The 15,267-nt window shown below is 40.6% G+C and overlaps 1 protein-coding gene across 3 annotated transcripts in view; it reads left to right on the top strand.

Annotated features, from left to right (window-relative positions):
• The window catches only part of nes (nestin), a 60,114-nt gene extending 49,640 nt beyond the window's left edge, over nucleotides 1–10,474 (top strand). For 2 of the 3 annotated variants that reach the window (XM_042423982.1, XM_042423983.1), the window contains 4 exons: nucleotides 387–1,219; nucleotides 2,607–2,731; nucleotides 6,100–6,173; nucleotides 6,846–10,474. In XM_042423982.1, the coding sequence (XP_042279916.1) occupies nucleotides 389–1,219; nucleotides 2,607–2,731; nucleotides 6,100–6,173; nucleotides 6,846–9,775 (3,960 nt within the window). In that variant the 5' untranslated portion in view covers nucleotides 387–388 and the 3' untranslated portion in view covers nucleotides 9,776–10,474. Of the gene's footprint in view, nucleotides 1–133; nucleotides 1,220–2,606; nucleotides 2,732–6,099; nucleotides 6,174–6,845 lie in introns of all 3 variants that reach the window. The other variant, XM_042423981.1, reaches the window with a different exon arrangement.
• Nucleotides 10,475–15,267: the final 4,793 nt, after the last annotated feature.

Raw genomic sequence — 15,267 nt, 5'->3', positions numbered from 1 at the left:
TCTCTGCCCTTTCCCATCTCTTCCAGCCCCCCCTCCGTCTCTCCCCCTCACCATTCTCCACTCTCCCTCTCTCTCATCCCACTCTCTCCCTCTCCATCCGTCCTTCCTCATCTCCTCTCCCCTCCCTCTGTAGCCTCCAGTCTCCTCCCTCAAAATCCCTCCTCCCCTATTGTCCATCTGCCCAGCCCCTTCATTAACTCTAGTATGAAAGCCTCTTGCTGGCAGTCAGACTACCAGATCCTCAGAGGAGCTTCACTCACACAAAAAAACCTCACACACAGACCAGAACTCGGGTCTGGACACAGAGATACAGTTGGCTGCCAAATCATAATCAGTGTACCTCTGAGTGAGGCCTCGGTTTGCCAAATCTCTCTTATCTAACACAGACATGGAGCTCCACAGTGGGCATAGACCCTTCCACCACAGCCACCTGGGTGAGGAGAAGCATCAGATGCTGAACCTGAACCAACGCCTGGAGACCTACTTGAGCCGGGTCAAACTCCTGGAGGAGGAAAATGCGCTGCTTGCAAAGGAGATCCAAGCTCTGAGACACAGCAATAACGGAGCCTCGACGCGCAGGAGAGGTCTTGAGGAAGAGCTGCGTCAGGCGAGACGGGAGGTGGATGCAGCCTGGAAGGACCGGGTCTACACAGAGCTGGAGGTTAGCAAGCTGACTGAGGAGCTCCAAGCCCTGGACTTTCATAGGCAGAAGGAGGCTCAGGCCCAGGTGGAGGCTAATAAAAAGCTGGAGCAAAGCAGGAAAGAGCTAGAAGAGGAGCATCGGGCACAGATCTGGCTCAAGCAGAAGGTCAGTCAGCTGGAACATGAGATGAGGCTCCTAATTCAAACCCACCAGGACAATGTGGCCCATTTGGAGGCCAAAATTACCCATTCCAGAGCCACAGTGCCACCCACATTGGCTCAAAGGGGCATCCTGACACCAAACCTCCAACAGCTGGAGCAGGAGTACTCCCAGAGGGTCAGCAGGGCATGGCAACAGACAGCAGAGGCCTATGAGGGTCAGTTAGCTCGGCTAGAGGAGTCGCTCAACCAGACCAGAAACCGTTTGATGCAAGTGGGCCAGGAGAAGAGTGAGAGCCAGCTAAAACTCCAAGCCCTGGAGAAGGAGATCGCATCAGCCCAAGATGTCAGGCTGCATCTGGAGAAGACTGCATCCCAACAGAGAGACAAATACAGCCAGGAGATCCAGCAGCTCCAGGTGAGAGCAGAACATACTTACCTGCTACAGATCACATTCTTTATCAGATTCAAATCTTGGGTCCCGTACTTTAACTCTGTCTTTGGCAGTAAACAAAGGCTACAACTAACAAATATTTTCTTTATCGATTGAGCTATTGAATATTGGATGAACTGTTTTCTCTATAAAATGTAAAAAAAAAAAGACAAATCCTCATCACAGCTGATCAGAGTCCACAGTGGTGTCTTGCACCAATAATACCCAAAGATATATTTATACAGGGATGTGAAGGGGAGAAAGGCAAGAAAACTCTAAAGTTGATTGATTGCTTCATTTGATCACAATTGATTCAGTCGACTGATCGATTTATTAAATGAGAATTTGAGCATTCAAATTAACTTGTTATTTAAACATATGTGGCATAATAACGTCAGAGGAGATAGATTTTAAAAATAGTTGGATCTTTCACAGCTTCTCTAAAACAAAACAAAAAAAACCCAAATAAGACAATGACTTGTTAAAACCACCCCCACAAGTTCATCCGCTGTTGCTCATGAAACAATCGGTCACAGTGTTTAGCAACTTTCTCTCACATGACGCAAATAGACACCGTCTAAAATAATGTGGTGACAAACCACAGGAGAATGCGAACAGTTGATAATCAGAGTCTACACCACCATGGTCAGTGAGGCAAAACAGAAATTAGACACATCCACTACTGCATGACATTTACACATGACTGGTGAGATCGTTAAAGGTCAAATATTCGATCACCAGTGGATCTTTTTGTTCTCACTCTTATGAACTTATACACAACTTTTTAAAATCTAATTTACTGGTCAATGTTAAAGGCAACATGCCAGATGCCCTACTGAAGGCTTAAGAAACACTTGTGAGTTTTTCCCTCAGGGGCTTTCCCTCCTCGGTATGCATATTTAATATTCTAATGGACTGGAAACATTGGGGTCTGAAAAGGGCTGGGGAACTACATATTATGGGGTTTTTGGGATTAGTTCTGGGTCACAGTGAGGTCTTAGAGGTGATGTACCCAAATCAAGCGCTTTTTGGAACAATTCTGCTTTCTACATGGGTGGGTCTCAACAACTGGCAACACAGTTTCCTGGACTGTAATAATTTGCAAGGCTAACAGACTGTAACATGTAACAGAGGGTGACATGTAAAAACCTAAAAATATGAACCTATGAAACTAGACTGTAACAGCGTTACTGTTCAGCGAAACCTCTCACCGGATCAGTACATTTAAACGAAATAACCCAGAGAACTCTACATACTGTAGCACAAACAGGGCTGAAATGTTTATTCTCTACTTAGTATACTACTCCTTGTGAATGCTTTGAAACCTTTTTTTAACCTCTTCCTTTTCCTGCCTCACTTCCTGTTTTGGCAGGATCACTTGGAGGGCCTGGAGGTGGAGAAAGAGGAGCTGGGCCAGCAGATTGATCAACTCCTCCTGAAGAACCGAGGCCTGCTGCAGCTGAAGATGTCTCTGGGCCTGGAGGTCTCCACATACAGGTAAACTGCACTGTCAGCTGCTTTCACATGTCATTGAAATACGATCTTCTTCAGGGCACCTTGAATAAAGACATTTGTCACTAAATGCTTGAGAGAAAAACCAAGAATAGAGATAAAGGACCATCAATCATTTTGTATACCTTCATGCTGGGAAGTCTAATCTAATCTACCCAAGAAGCAGGGTAGAGATTAAACAACGAGGATAAAAAAAGAACAAATAACAGAAAGAAGTCGCAATTTCTGTGCTTTCAGAGCACTTAGAATTACATGTATTGATCCAGGGCTGATCAATCACTGATCAATACTGAGAAAATGTGTTCAAGATTTCACTCCAAAGTATTATCTCTTGTGTGTGTGTTAAACATGGAGCTGGAGAGAGGTCATAAGGACTGTAAGCAGGGGAAACAGCTAGTCTGGCTCTGTCCAAAGTCTAAAAGCACCCCCACCATCTCTAAAGTGGACTAATTAACATATTGTATTAAGTCAGTTAATTCAGTAAATAATACTGAAAAATAGGAGCAGTTATGTGTCATATGTTTGCAATATACTGTATACTCCTAAAAAATGTTTAAACCTTTTTGTAGAAAGGAAGTCATATGCTGCTTTTATTCGCTAAACCGTGACAAGCCTCAGTTTCAGGATTTTAGCTTTAACTGCTCTAAAGAGGCCAAAGGCTGAACTGCAAGAAAGGAAAACTGTTCAGAGTTCAAATGTATCCAGGAAATGACAGGAATACAGAACCTGCGCCCTCATAACACAACAAACAAACAAAAATATCTCAGTACTGATGCCTGATTAATAAAGATGTATCAAAAGATATTATAATATGACATTGATTAGTATTAACTATTCACATAGTGGTTATTTCAATAGTAGTCTTATCAGAGTCTTATCAAGTCTGGATTTACCTTCATTTGGATTGTCGTGTTTCTGCAAACTGAAGTCACCGCATCAGATTTTCAACATGTTTGCAAGATGTTCACCTTGCATTGAATTACTTTACTGTGTCACAATTTAACTGTTGCCCTAAAATCAGAGCAGAGTAGATTGTCATTAATGTAAATATTCACTTTTCACATTTTTTCCAAGACATCCTGAGGGAAACACGTGTAGAGTTTGTTGTTTGATTTATTCAGATATCGAGCGTCTACTAACATGTCAGCTTTGTATTCCGTTCTATCATTGCCAATGATCAATGGGTAAAAAACAGAGCTATTATGATATGACTATTGTTTTGAATACTGTCATTTAAAATGAAACAGCAGATGGAGTATTTAAAGAGATAAGTTTTCTGTTTTAGAAGTCAGCCTTTTGTGTTGACGTTGACTGATGGCTCTTATGGAGTGTTAGTCACATTGAAAAGTGAAAGAACTTCAGCGAGGGGACTGATCTAAGGAACTAACCTTGATGTTAGAAAAGTGTGAGATAAATGTTGCATTTAATGTTGATTTCAACATGTTGAAAGGCAAATGCAACAAACCACATATTGAGGTTTGCAAGAAGCCTCCTCACTCAGAATGTCAAGTCATGTGTTCCCCTAATCCAATTTTCAAACATCCTTTGTTTTTATTATCATTATGAGGAACATATGAAGAAAATTATTAATATTATGGTTGTGCTCACATGGTAATTGACCACGCTAAGCTCCAAATTGTTGCTCATATTGTAATAGCTATTGATTTTTGCTCTCTCAAACACAGAGCTTAACTAAGCTGCGGCTGCTGTGACACCAAAGTTACAACAACTGTATCAGATGATTGCAAAACTATGTACCTTAAGCTCTATTTCCCCCTTCAATGGGGAAGTTTAGTTAAAACTTTATATGTTGACATTTTACACTTTCCAGCTGATTTTATAGATGTATTGGTAACAAGAGCTGAAATGATTGGTCGATTGATAATCGATTAATCATTTGTTTGCATTATATTTCACTTTGGCTTTTGGACTGTGAGTCTACTTTTAAGAACAGCACCTTTTGCTTTAGAAAACTGTGTTGGATATTTTTTATTACATTTTATAGACTAAACAATTAATTGAGAAAACAACCAGCAGATTGATTGATACTGAAAATTATCGTTAGTTACAACCTGCTTCCAAAGTATCAGGATGCTACTTATAAATAAGAGTTGCAACTTTTGAAGAAGGCTATCAAACTCTCCTTGTCTCTAGTGTTTGAATGCTCAGCTAGACTAAACACATAATGGATATGGACTGATTTGCTGTGTTCCTTTAACAGAAATGATATTGGAATCAGATTTTTGCATTCAAATAAGTTGCATGAAGGTTGCATGCTGCAGGATCTGATATTGTTCCACATATCCATGTGGTCCTGACTGGAAATATCCATATGATCAGTAAGCAGTATAGACAAGTTTTTGTTGCCCAAACTGATTATAAAATATCACATATTATTTTAGAATGTTAACAAATCGTTAAAAACAAGCTGGATGAAACCTCCAAATAAATCCAGCTGAGCTATCATCACTAGCATGTCAACTCTGATTTAGATGGTGAGATAAACCTATTCAAACGCTGCTGCTCAGAAACGGCACAGAGGATCACCCTTCCATCGGTGAGAGAAGCTGACGAATAAAAGGCTGTCCACCACGGGTGCAGCCGTCTGGACTAAAGGTCACCACACTGAAACAGCAGCCTCTGTTGTCTTGGACACAGTGATTTATCCATTATGGAGCTCTATGGTGGCGTCTCCTTTCTCCTTCTCCCCCCCCTCCTCCTCAAAATATTGACCTTCACCCTTCAGTGAGAAGCTACCAATTTATGAGCTATGGGAGTCTAGAATAACAGCAGAGTGGAGATGAAGGGGGAGGACAAAACTAGAGGACAAGTTTCAATGTCATTTGCGGTACATGAAACTGTTGTTCTACCGAGGTGTGTTGTATTATATTTATTATTTTAATCAAACATGGTCTTGTAGAGAAGTGCAAACAAAAAATGAGTTAATCTGATAGATATGAAGCTAATTATAAGAATATGTGATTGAAGGAAGACTGGTGTGGTCAACATGTGTGAATGGAGACATTGATATTAGTGCTGCATGGGCTGCTCATAATATCTGCTGTCATTATGTGTGTGGATGTTGTGTGTGTGTGCAGAGGTTTGTGTGCTGCAGATGGCTCCTCAATGGCAGGGCCTTTCCTTCATTACCATATCAACAGATCTCAGTCTGTTCCTGCTGCTTAAGAGCAACAAAAGTCACCCTTCGCTCTTCTTCCCACCCACCGCTCTGAGCAGCATCATGTCAGCATTCACCCATTTACGGCTCCTCTTAAACCAAAAACATGTTTTGTCTTTTAAAAGCTGTGCAACTTCAGAATGTAACTTGTTTCTCTTTTTGTCTGTCTTGACAGAGCTTTGCTGGACAGTGAAAGCTTTAGGGGAGACATCTCTTTGTTAAATCAGCCAAGAAACATTTCCATCACAGGTAATGAAAGTAAACTGTATTCATACATCACCATTCAACATCACCATGTCAGAGACTTCACTGCTGCAACCCTAATATGTCGCATAAATCTTCTCCTTTGTCTCCACTCTCCCTGTTACATTAATACTCCCCCTTTGTGAGGCTGTAACTTCACTTAGTCTAACTAAAAGCCCCTTGGAGTGGGGGACACGTTTGATAGAATTTGTAATAGCATTAGTCTAACTGGGGAGTGGTAGGGGGAGCTTGGCCAAGGGGGCTGAGCTAGGCACTTTGGGTCCTGTAATGCAAGCCACCTAAGACAGTCCCCAAAGGTTATTCAGCCGTATGGCTTTGCTTTCCAGTAACTTAGACAACGGAGAAAGGAAATGACAATCAATATCTCCCCATTAGTGTCCAACCTCCATTGAGAACATATGGTCTAATAATGCTTTGGGGAGGCAGGTTCAGTATCTCTGACAGGTTAAGATTACTAGAGATGATTTGAAATACTAGTCAGCTTTCTGTGCAGATATCAAATATCTTAGGATACAGTTTTTTTTTGGCAGAATTGTTCTAAATAACATGTTGGTTTCATTTGAAGTAAATGTGTTCAGGAGACATCAATGCAGGTCATAATTATTACAGTGGCTCAGTTCATTGTGTATTCATGAGCTCTGCTCTTGTCCTCCACAGATGCAGTTTTCAGTCCTCAGGGACTTAAAGAGAATTACCAGACCCAGCTGCCTGCTCGCCACAACACCACTTCCTTCTCATCTGTCTATGGCTTAACAGGAAGATCGAAAGCAACGGCAAGAAATGCTGTATCAGTCTGGGGTCGAAAACCTGTAACCTTCACTGAAACTCCCCAGGTTTCGAAAAAACATGCAGATGATGACACAACAAAGTCATCAACATGGGAAACCCCTTATCCAAAAATACTGCAGGATGGAGCAATTGAAAATTTCAGACCACAGGAAGTTCATGAGAAAGTAACCTATGCTGAACCTCTTTCACCTCCTAATGAGCAGGAGGCTCCTAATGAAACAATATTTGTGGACCAAGAAGGGAAAAAGGATTGGAACAATGTTGGTGTTGAACCTCCTGAGGAAAAACCAGTAGAGTCAGTTGTCAGTTATCAGGTTGAGTCTGGCCTCAGCAACAAGCTGCACGTCAATGATGAAATTACTCAACATCAATTTACAACACTCAACATTGCACCATACCAAGGGGTGACGACAGAGGAGCCCTGCAGTTTCTTAGATGAACCTGATAATGGTGTACCTTACAAAATGTCAGCTGAAGGTCAAGAATTGGAACAGCCACATGCTCCAATTGATGCATGGGTAGAGAAAGAGTGTATAGGCAAAGAGGTAGAGCATATGAAAGAGGAAACCTCGGATTCTGAAACAGAGGCAGTACTTGAACCAACCTTTGAATCAAGAACAAGCAGCCCAATATCTGAATGTGAGCCTGAAGAAAGCATGTTTAATCAAGTGACAGACTTCAGCCGAGATGAAAACGTCTTAAAGGAGGATGCAGTTGAGATAAGGCGAGAAATAAGCTGTTCCATGATAGGAACTAATGAGATGGAGGTTGAGGATAAGTTGTACCCCGATGGAGAGGAGATGGATACATGGGATAGTGTGATGGAAAGGAAGGTTGATCTGAAGACGGATGATGACATAAAAAAGGATGAAACAAAACAACAACATGCTGAACCAGAGGAGGACATATCAGTAAGAGAAGAAGAGCGTAATAAGAAAGACACAAGGCAGGATTTTGCCACTGATGTACAGCAAGATGACAACATAGCATCTTCACTGATGGACAGACAGCATGCTGTGTTAGGAAAAGAGCATTCACCACTTTCTGACAACGAAGAAGAAGAAGAAAACGATGAAGAGGAGGATTCTCAAAATGTCTCAGTGTCATGGAAGACCGAGCTGGAGAGTGACAGCTATGCTCTGGACAACACTCTTGCTGACACTCGTCCTTTGATTCGATACAAGAGCGACGAGACTGACGCCAATACTCAGGCGTCACACATGGATGAGAGCGAGTCCAGTGAAGGTGAACAAGAAAAGAAGGTTGTAGAGACGGGAACTGGAACGTGGAGTGAAGGAAAGTCAAAGAAATTTGGAACCATGGAAGACCTGTGCGAAGAAGCTGAAGGAGAAGCATTGGATGATGAATATGATCTGGGATACACTCATACTGAGGACAGGGATGTTGGCCATGGTATGACTTTGAGTGAGAATGCTACACCGGTGAATGATGATGAAAATACAGAAGAAATTATCAAGAAAGTCAGTGAGGGACATTCGGATGAAGAAACTGAGGAACTTGCCAAACCTGTGGTACCCTCATATGTAGACTATGATGAGGAGTTGGAGACAGACAGACTTGTGGAACAGGAATTGGAAAACCTATCAACAGACAGCTACGCTGTTCACTTTGCACAGCAGCAGGACGATGAGAGTGAGGAGGACGAATTCCTCAAGGAAATGACAGAGCAAGAGGAGGCTGGCAAAACAAAAATGGAAGACATGTCTTCCTGTACAGAGCCTGATGTGACAGTAAACCATGGACTTGCATCTTCTACTGCAATTATCAATCAAACTGATGAGAACCTATATTTCAGTGATTTGTCAGTGGTAGTGCCTCAAACAGACACTCTGGCTGATGAGGAGGTCCACAATGAAGATCAAGAAGCTATAGATGCCCCAGAAAAAAGAGAGGGAGAGGATGAACACAATGTGTCCATGGTGACACATGCTGATATAACAGAAGATCAGTCTATATTTAGTGACTTCATCAGCAGGCCTGATATGGAGGAAATAAACAACTCAGAGGACCCAAAGTCCACGCTACATCTAACAGCAGATCAAGAAAATCTGCAGGATGCGACTGTCCCCACTGATGTGGAAGAGGCTACACCTGTAGAAGCATCCAGTGTGTCTCAAGAACACGAAATGGAGGATGTTGCAGACTGTCAGGCACATCCTGAAGTTCCAGAAACAACTGAATGGGAAGTCCTAGAGAACCCAAGCGAGGACTTTGAAGTCAGAGATCAGAATGAAAATGACGAAAAATATGATAATGTGCTGGAATCAGCTGAAAGTTATCTTCATGATGATGGAAGCACTGATGAGGGTGCCATGACACCTAAAGAGGAGCCCCTTGAGACTTCCCCTGACAGTGTACCTGAGGAAAACGACATCTTTGTGGTGAAGGACTCAACGGAAATTTTGAAAACAAATGGCAAAGACAGCGGCCTGCATGGTTTCTTCAGCTCTGGTGTGAATAATGACTTCTGGGTGTCCTCCCTGGAGACCGGCGCCACTTTTCAACCAGATGATGCCTGTAATGAAGCAGCTGAGCAAACCAATAAGAATCTAGGGTTTGATGACCGCCTAGTTTGGGGGAATTCAGAAAATTCAAATGTGGTAAATGGGAAGTTCAGGTTGGATATTGACTCATCTAAAGCCCCGGTACCTAAGAAAGAACAGGAGCAGATGCATTCGGAGGTGAAGCAGGTGTTATTTGGAAAAGTTGAGGGTGAGATGGTCCAATCTGAGGAGTCTGAAGTTGAGGGTGAATCCTGGTCATCTGTGGAGGAATAAGTATAAAAGTAGCGAGGGGTATACTTAAATCAGTTTAGACCTCATCAGCATTAGTCAGATGAAAATTAGATTTTGCTGTAATATGTATTTACTATGAAAGCCAAATTTGTGCCTAGGTGCGCACCCCAGTGACGCTAACCACCAATGTGCCAATTCTATCTATACAGATACTGAGCAATTGCTTCATTTCCGTAAACTGACATATTTGATGAAACTTTTTTCCCCGCTCTATTCTAATTATTAAAACATTTCAGTCTTTCAGTGTGCATGTAATGGAAGAAGGTTCAGCATTTCTGCATGAGGGAACAGCATGAAGACAGAACAAAGAATGTCATTTGAAAGTCAACGTATCATTGATCGCTGCCTAATCTGATTTTACTCACTGATGGAAATCAATGAGACCAGGAGGGTAGGATTCCTTGTAGAGCTGCTGTTTCACAGTGTATCAGACAGACAGCTAGTGTTTCTGCTGGACAACTGACCTACTTTTGCATGTTTTACACATATAGAATGAATGGTTGGTTGTAAAAGGTTGTTAAAGCTGTAACAGATGACCTGATTTGGATAAGCAAACTATGTTATGTTTGTATTTGGTTGGTCTGTATGAAGCACATCAGTTTGACTCTTTATTTCCATTCATAAAGTTCAATTTCGCTGCGGTACATTTACAGCTCCAAATAAAACTGTAGATTCATGATATCCTCTGTCTCTTTGTTTGAACATCTGTTTTATTATCTTGCACAGTGTCACCTCATACATGCATTTAATGCCTCATTAAACTGACTTTACTAAAGTAGATGTCAACAGATTTTTAGCAAATACATTTTGTTTGTATTCATACAAACCATTGGACTATTGTTTTATTTTCTGGAAAGCTGAAAAGCTGAATGAAACACATTTAGACCCTACTGATCACCAATACTGTCCACTGGTAGCTGATATATTTTGAGGCTCCAGTTTATATTTTAAGTGAATTGGTATCACCGTTAGCTTTTCTTTAGTAAATGTAAATACTGGCAACTCTGAGGCCTGAATCCATTAACTCTTACATCTTATACAAGACTTTTAATACCTTTTTACTGCTTGTTTAAGCCAAAGGTAACACTTAGTTTGACATGTCTGTTTCATTATAATTTCCTAGAAGTGTCCTGGAAAGAACTATGTAATTTAGGTAAAATAGAGACTGCATTCAATTGAACATACAGAAGTTTGAACTTTGTCAGCAGGCAAGCACACAATCCAACATATATGAAGTCGGCAATAATAAATAAAATAATAATGAATGAATATTTACTTTTAAAAAGACATTTTCCCCAATAATTTGGCTCCAAATTACATAGTTCTTTCCAGGAAATGTCATTCAGGAAATTGGGTATCAAATTATAGAATCACATGGAATAAATCATACAATACCTCTGATAAAAAATACCAGCAGGAGGTTTTGTCTGTAATTATGGTGTTGAACAAGAGGGAAGTTATTAGTGGTGATTAATGAAACAGGTCTCTAAAACTATGAACGTTTTCTTTGACTCTGACTCAGAATACAGTTGCATCCTTAAGACAAGGTCAAGGAACCAGCTGCTCGCTGCCTTCCAGCAACATCCATCTCTGTTTCCTCTGGGGTTTGCACTGAGGAAGGCTGAGAAGCTGTGTGTGTGTGTGTGTGTATGTGCCTGGACTTGGCAATATCCCAGCTTCACTGACCTCAAAGCAGGCAAGCTAACAAAGCAGCACCGAGGCCCTCCACAAGCAAGCAGCCATCCCATGAGATGGCCAAGGAAAAAGTACAAAAGAGGGAACAATGTGTGACCTCACTCACCCACCCGTCCTACTCCCTCCACCCCCTCTTGTCATTCATTAGTCAGTTTACTGAACAATGATGGCTATTTTAGCGGGTGCTCGCCTCCTCGCTGCCTGAATCTGCCCAATGAGAGATTCAGCGAGGAAGGAAACTGCAGACAGTCGTATTCACTGTGAGAAGGCTTAAGTGCTGGAATGGTATTACAGCAGCTGTCTGGCATGCTCTTATTCTCTGCCTGTCAACAAAGCTGTCCTACCCAGGACATTCACTATACAATCACTAACTGATAAGAGAAACTTAATTGATGCCTCGAGAGGAGAGCAGCAACAAATAAGATAAAAATAGAAGGATTCATTTAATATGGTTCATTCCCAAAACAACACTGATGCTCTGAAAATAGTAAAAAAGACTTGTTGTTTCAGTATAGCAACATATTAGTATATATTGTAATGTTGAGAATACAGACAATGCAGTAAACATTTCTGCAGATCAAAACTATGTAAAATGTAAATAAATATATATAGACAGGATTTAACGGATTGAAGTTTAACAGATTAAAGGTATGAGCAAGGTAGTCTAATTTATACATAGTAAAAATTAAATTATGCAGATAGTGCATGGTTCTGTGTGTTGGCTATAGCAGTGGGATTATAAAAAGTAGTTAATTAGAGTGTTTCCATTTGATCTACAGTAGATACAATTAATTTGGATTTGTATCCTGGAAAAAGAGCTCCTGTCCTTCACCGTCTCAACAGGAATACTTTATTCATCAAAGCCTAAAAATCTTGTGTTAAAAATACCTTCATCAGTCAGATGCTACCTATGATCAGGAGGTGTACTTTAGGAAACTGGTTGTTTTTCATTTAATCAGTTTGATATATTACTGTAAAATATGCTGGTGATTATTTTTTTGTAAACCTAAATGTTTTTTTTTCCCTTCAGCAGTCAAAATCCAAGTTAATGAAATTCTACTTTAATTTCATCTTCACATGTGCACTGTAGCACCAAAACTTTTCATATTTTAGTTCAGATTTAATTGAAGGAGTTTGGCTTTAACTAATGGCTGCATATAAAACAATAGAGAGCTTATGAACATCAAGAGGATCTGCTGTTCTTGAAATATAAACAAGTGTCTGTGTGGTTAAAGTAAAGCTGGCACTGCGCTCACATTATAAGACATTTGGCTTAAATTTGTAGTTACCACTGAATCATCCTGGAGGTGGGATGTATCTTTTGATGGCTGCATGAATCATTTTAGTCCTTGGCAATTTAACGCAGTAAAACCCCATTACTGAGGGTCAAACCAACCGTCAACAACACGCCTTTATTGTGTGCCAAGTTTTCACTAACAAGCTCCCTAGTTACCACAAAACTTGGCATAGCCGCTAATAAAGTATTGTTGTGTTTGACATGACTTACAGTATCAGCATGTTTTTGGCCAATTACTGTGCAACCCAAATATGCACCCCCAGACCAGATTTCATTTTCTGATGCTTGGCTTTTCCAAAAATGAAGAACAGTGTCCACCTACTTCTTTTTGGGGTCATTTGTGATGGTTCACATTATGTTCTAATTTCTTACAGAACTGCAGTGCTGGCACATCGACAGGTCTTTGGTAATTCTTCTTATTTTGTACCACCAAAGACATCCATCTCACTAGAGTAAACATAATTTCTTTTAAAATGCCAGACATCAATATTCTTGATTGATCTATCCGTGACAAATTGCTATTGGCTGCTGTTGATTAACATGGAGGGGGAGGTGTTTTTGCACGAGTTTAGCTTTTAGCTCTTTGTGACAGTGTTTGTTTACACGTGTGCCCTGATAGCCATATGCCATCCGTCAATCCATCTCCATTGATTTACTCTTGATGTCATTAGAGTGAATGACGGAGGAGCTGCACAGATGGACTGAGGAGAAACTGTGTCCACTAGGCTCAGAACAGAAGGTCCTTTTGAGCTGTAAGAGAATAGCACAAATAATCATATGATGCCAATGAGTAACAAGTCTAAATCCCTGCTAGAAGTTGAATTACACCCCAACTAACAATGTGTTTTACATTACTTAGAGTTGAATGAGAAATATATGTTTGTGGACCATGATGGCATCAAAATCAAAATGATTCATCTCATCTGGGGAACATGAATGTGATCTGTAACTGTCATAGCAATCTGACAATTAGATAATGAGATGGAGTATCTTGAGTGCAATTTTGACAATCTTGGCTTGAAAATGGTCTTAAAAGATCATGTTTTGTCCAAAATGGAAAGAACTCATCCTCTGGGGAGCGTGAATCTGCTCAGTATAGGTTTCACAGCAACCTAGTTATTAGATTTTGATATTTCTTGTGTACAAGTGGACATTTTTTGGCTCTACGCTCTAGAAACATTCACCAAAGGCACTGAATGCAGCAAACTTTCAAGATACAGTAACTTGTCAAAGGTCAAAAAGTCAGAGGGTCATGACAGTAATTGAAAATCATCCTCTGGGTATCTGTGACTTAACCACAATAAATTTAATTTTGGTCAAAAGTTAGTTTTGTGGAATTACTGGTGATGTGCAATAGCGCACTATAGCTGCATTAACGTCAATGAGAAATAATTCACTTTCTTCATGTTTTTAGGTTGTTCCCCTACAGTATGACCTTTGACATATTTCTTTGCTTTTAACACTAGTAACCTTGGAACTGAAGCTTATTTCTCTGCCGCATGGTGCTCCACATCAAAAAACATAAGCTAAATGCTTAAAATTCAAATCCATGCACATGTCTTTCGACAATTTGTTAAGTGATGACAACTGAGCAGGCACTGAAGTCATTAGACTATCTGGAGAGATCAGTTTCTGTATGGGACACCCGTCAATTAATTCTGTGTGAATCAACCTCACATGTACAGTGAGAGAGAATGAAGACAGAATTACATTTATTCATGTAGCAGTTTTTATGTCTTTGTTCTTTTTTTTAAATGCTCTTTTAGAAGTCAGTAACTTGATTACACTTTTGTACTTCACCACATTTCCACTCACAAGTATGTTGATTCCTCCTGTACTCTGTAATGCACTCTGAGTATTCTTCTTAAATAACAGAATCACACTTTGAATGCTCTGACATCTTCTCCAATTTTGTCTGCACAGGAATGACGACATGCACAGCTGCATGTAAGTGAAGTTTCACACCTTGCATTTTGTTTTTACTGTAGAAATTGTGCTTCTACTTGAGTACTGTCTGGCAAAAGTCATTTTTACACAAGTTCTCTTTTCATTTAGGCTCCCATACAAACAAAGGAAATGCGCTGAAGATGGTGTTTATTGCAACATTGGGAGTGAGACATGAGTTGCCACAGACGTCCTGTTGGTGTCCTTCCCCGGCTATTGCTATTGCTGCTGTTATTGTTATGATTGTTGTTATTCTGTCCCGCCCTCTCCTCCCCCCTCTTTCTCTCTCTCTCTCAACCCAACCAGTCAAAGCAGATGGCCGCCCACCAAGAGCCGGGTTCTGCTTGAGGTTTCTACCTGTTAAAGGGGAGTTTTTCCTTACCGCTGTCGCCAAGTGCTGCTCATGGGGGAATTGTTGGGTCTCTGTAAATTAAAGAGTGCGGTCTAGACCTGCTCTATGTGAAAAGTGCCCTGAGATGGCTATTTGACGTGATTTGGTGCTATATAAATAAAATTGAATTGAAAAAGTAAGTAGGAA

The sequence above is a fragment of the Thunnus maccoyii genome, chromosome 10 (genome assembly GCF_910596095.1).
Source record: "Thunnus maccoyii chromosome 10, fThuMac1.1, whole genome shotgun sequence".
Lineage (NCBI taxonomy): Eukaryota > Metazoa > Chordata > Actinopteri > Scombriformes > Scombridae > Thunnus > Thunnus maccoyii.
This window is presented reverse-complemented; position numbering and strand designations above follow the sequence as displayed.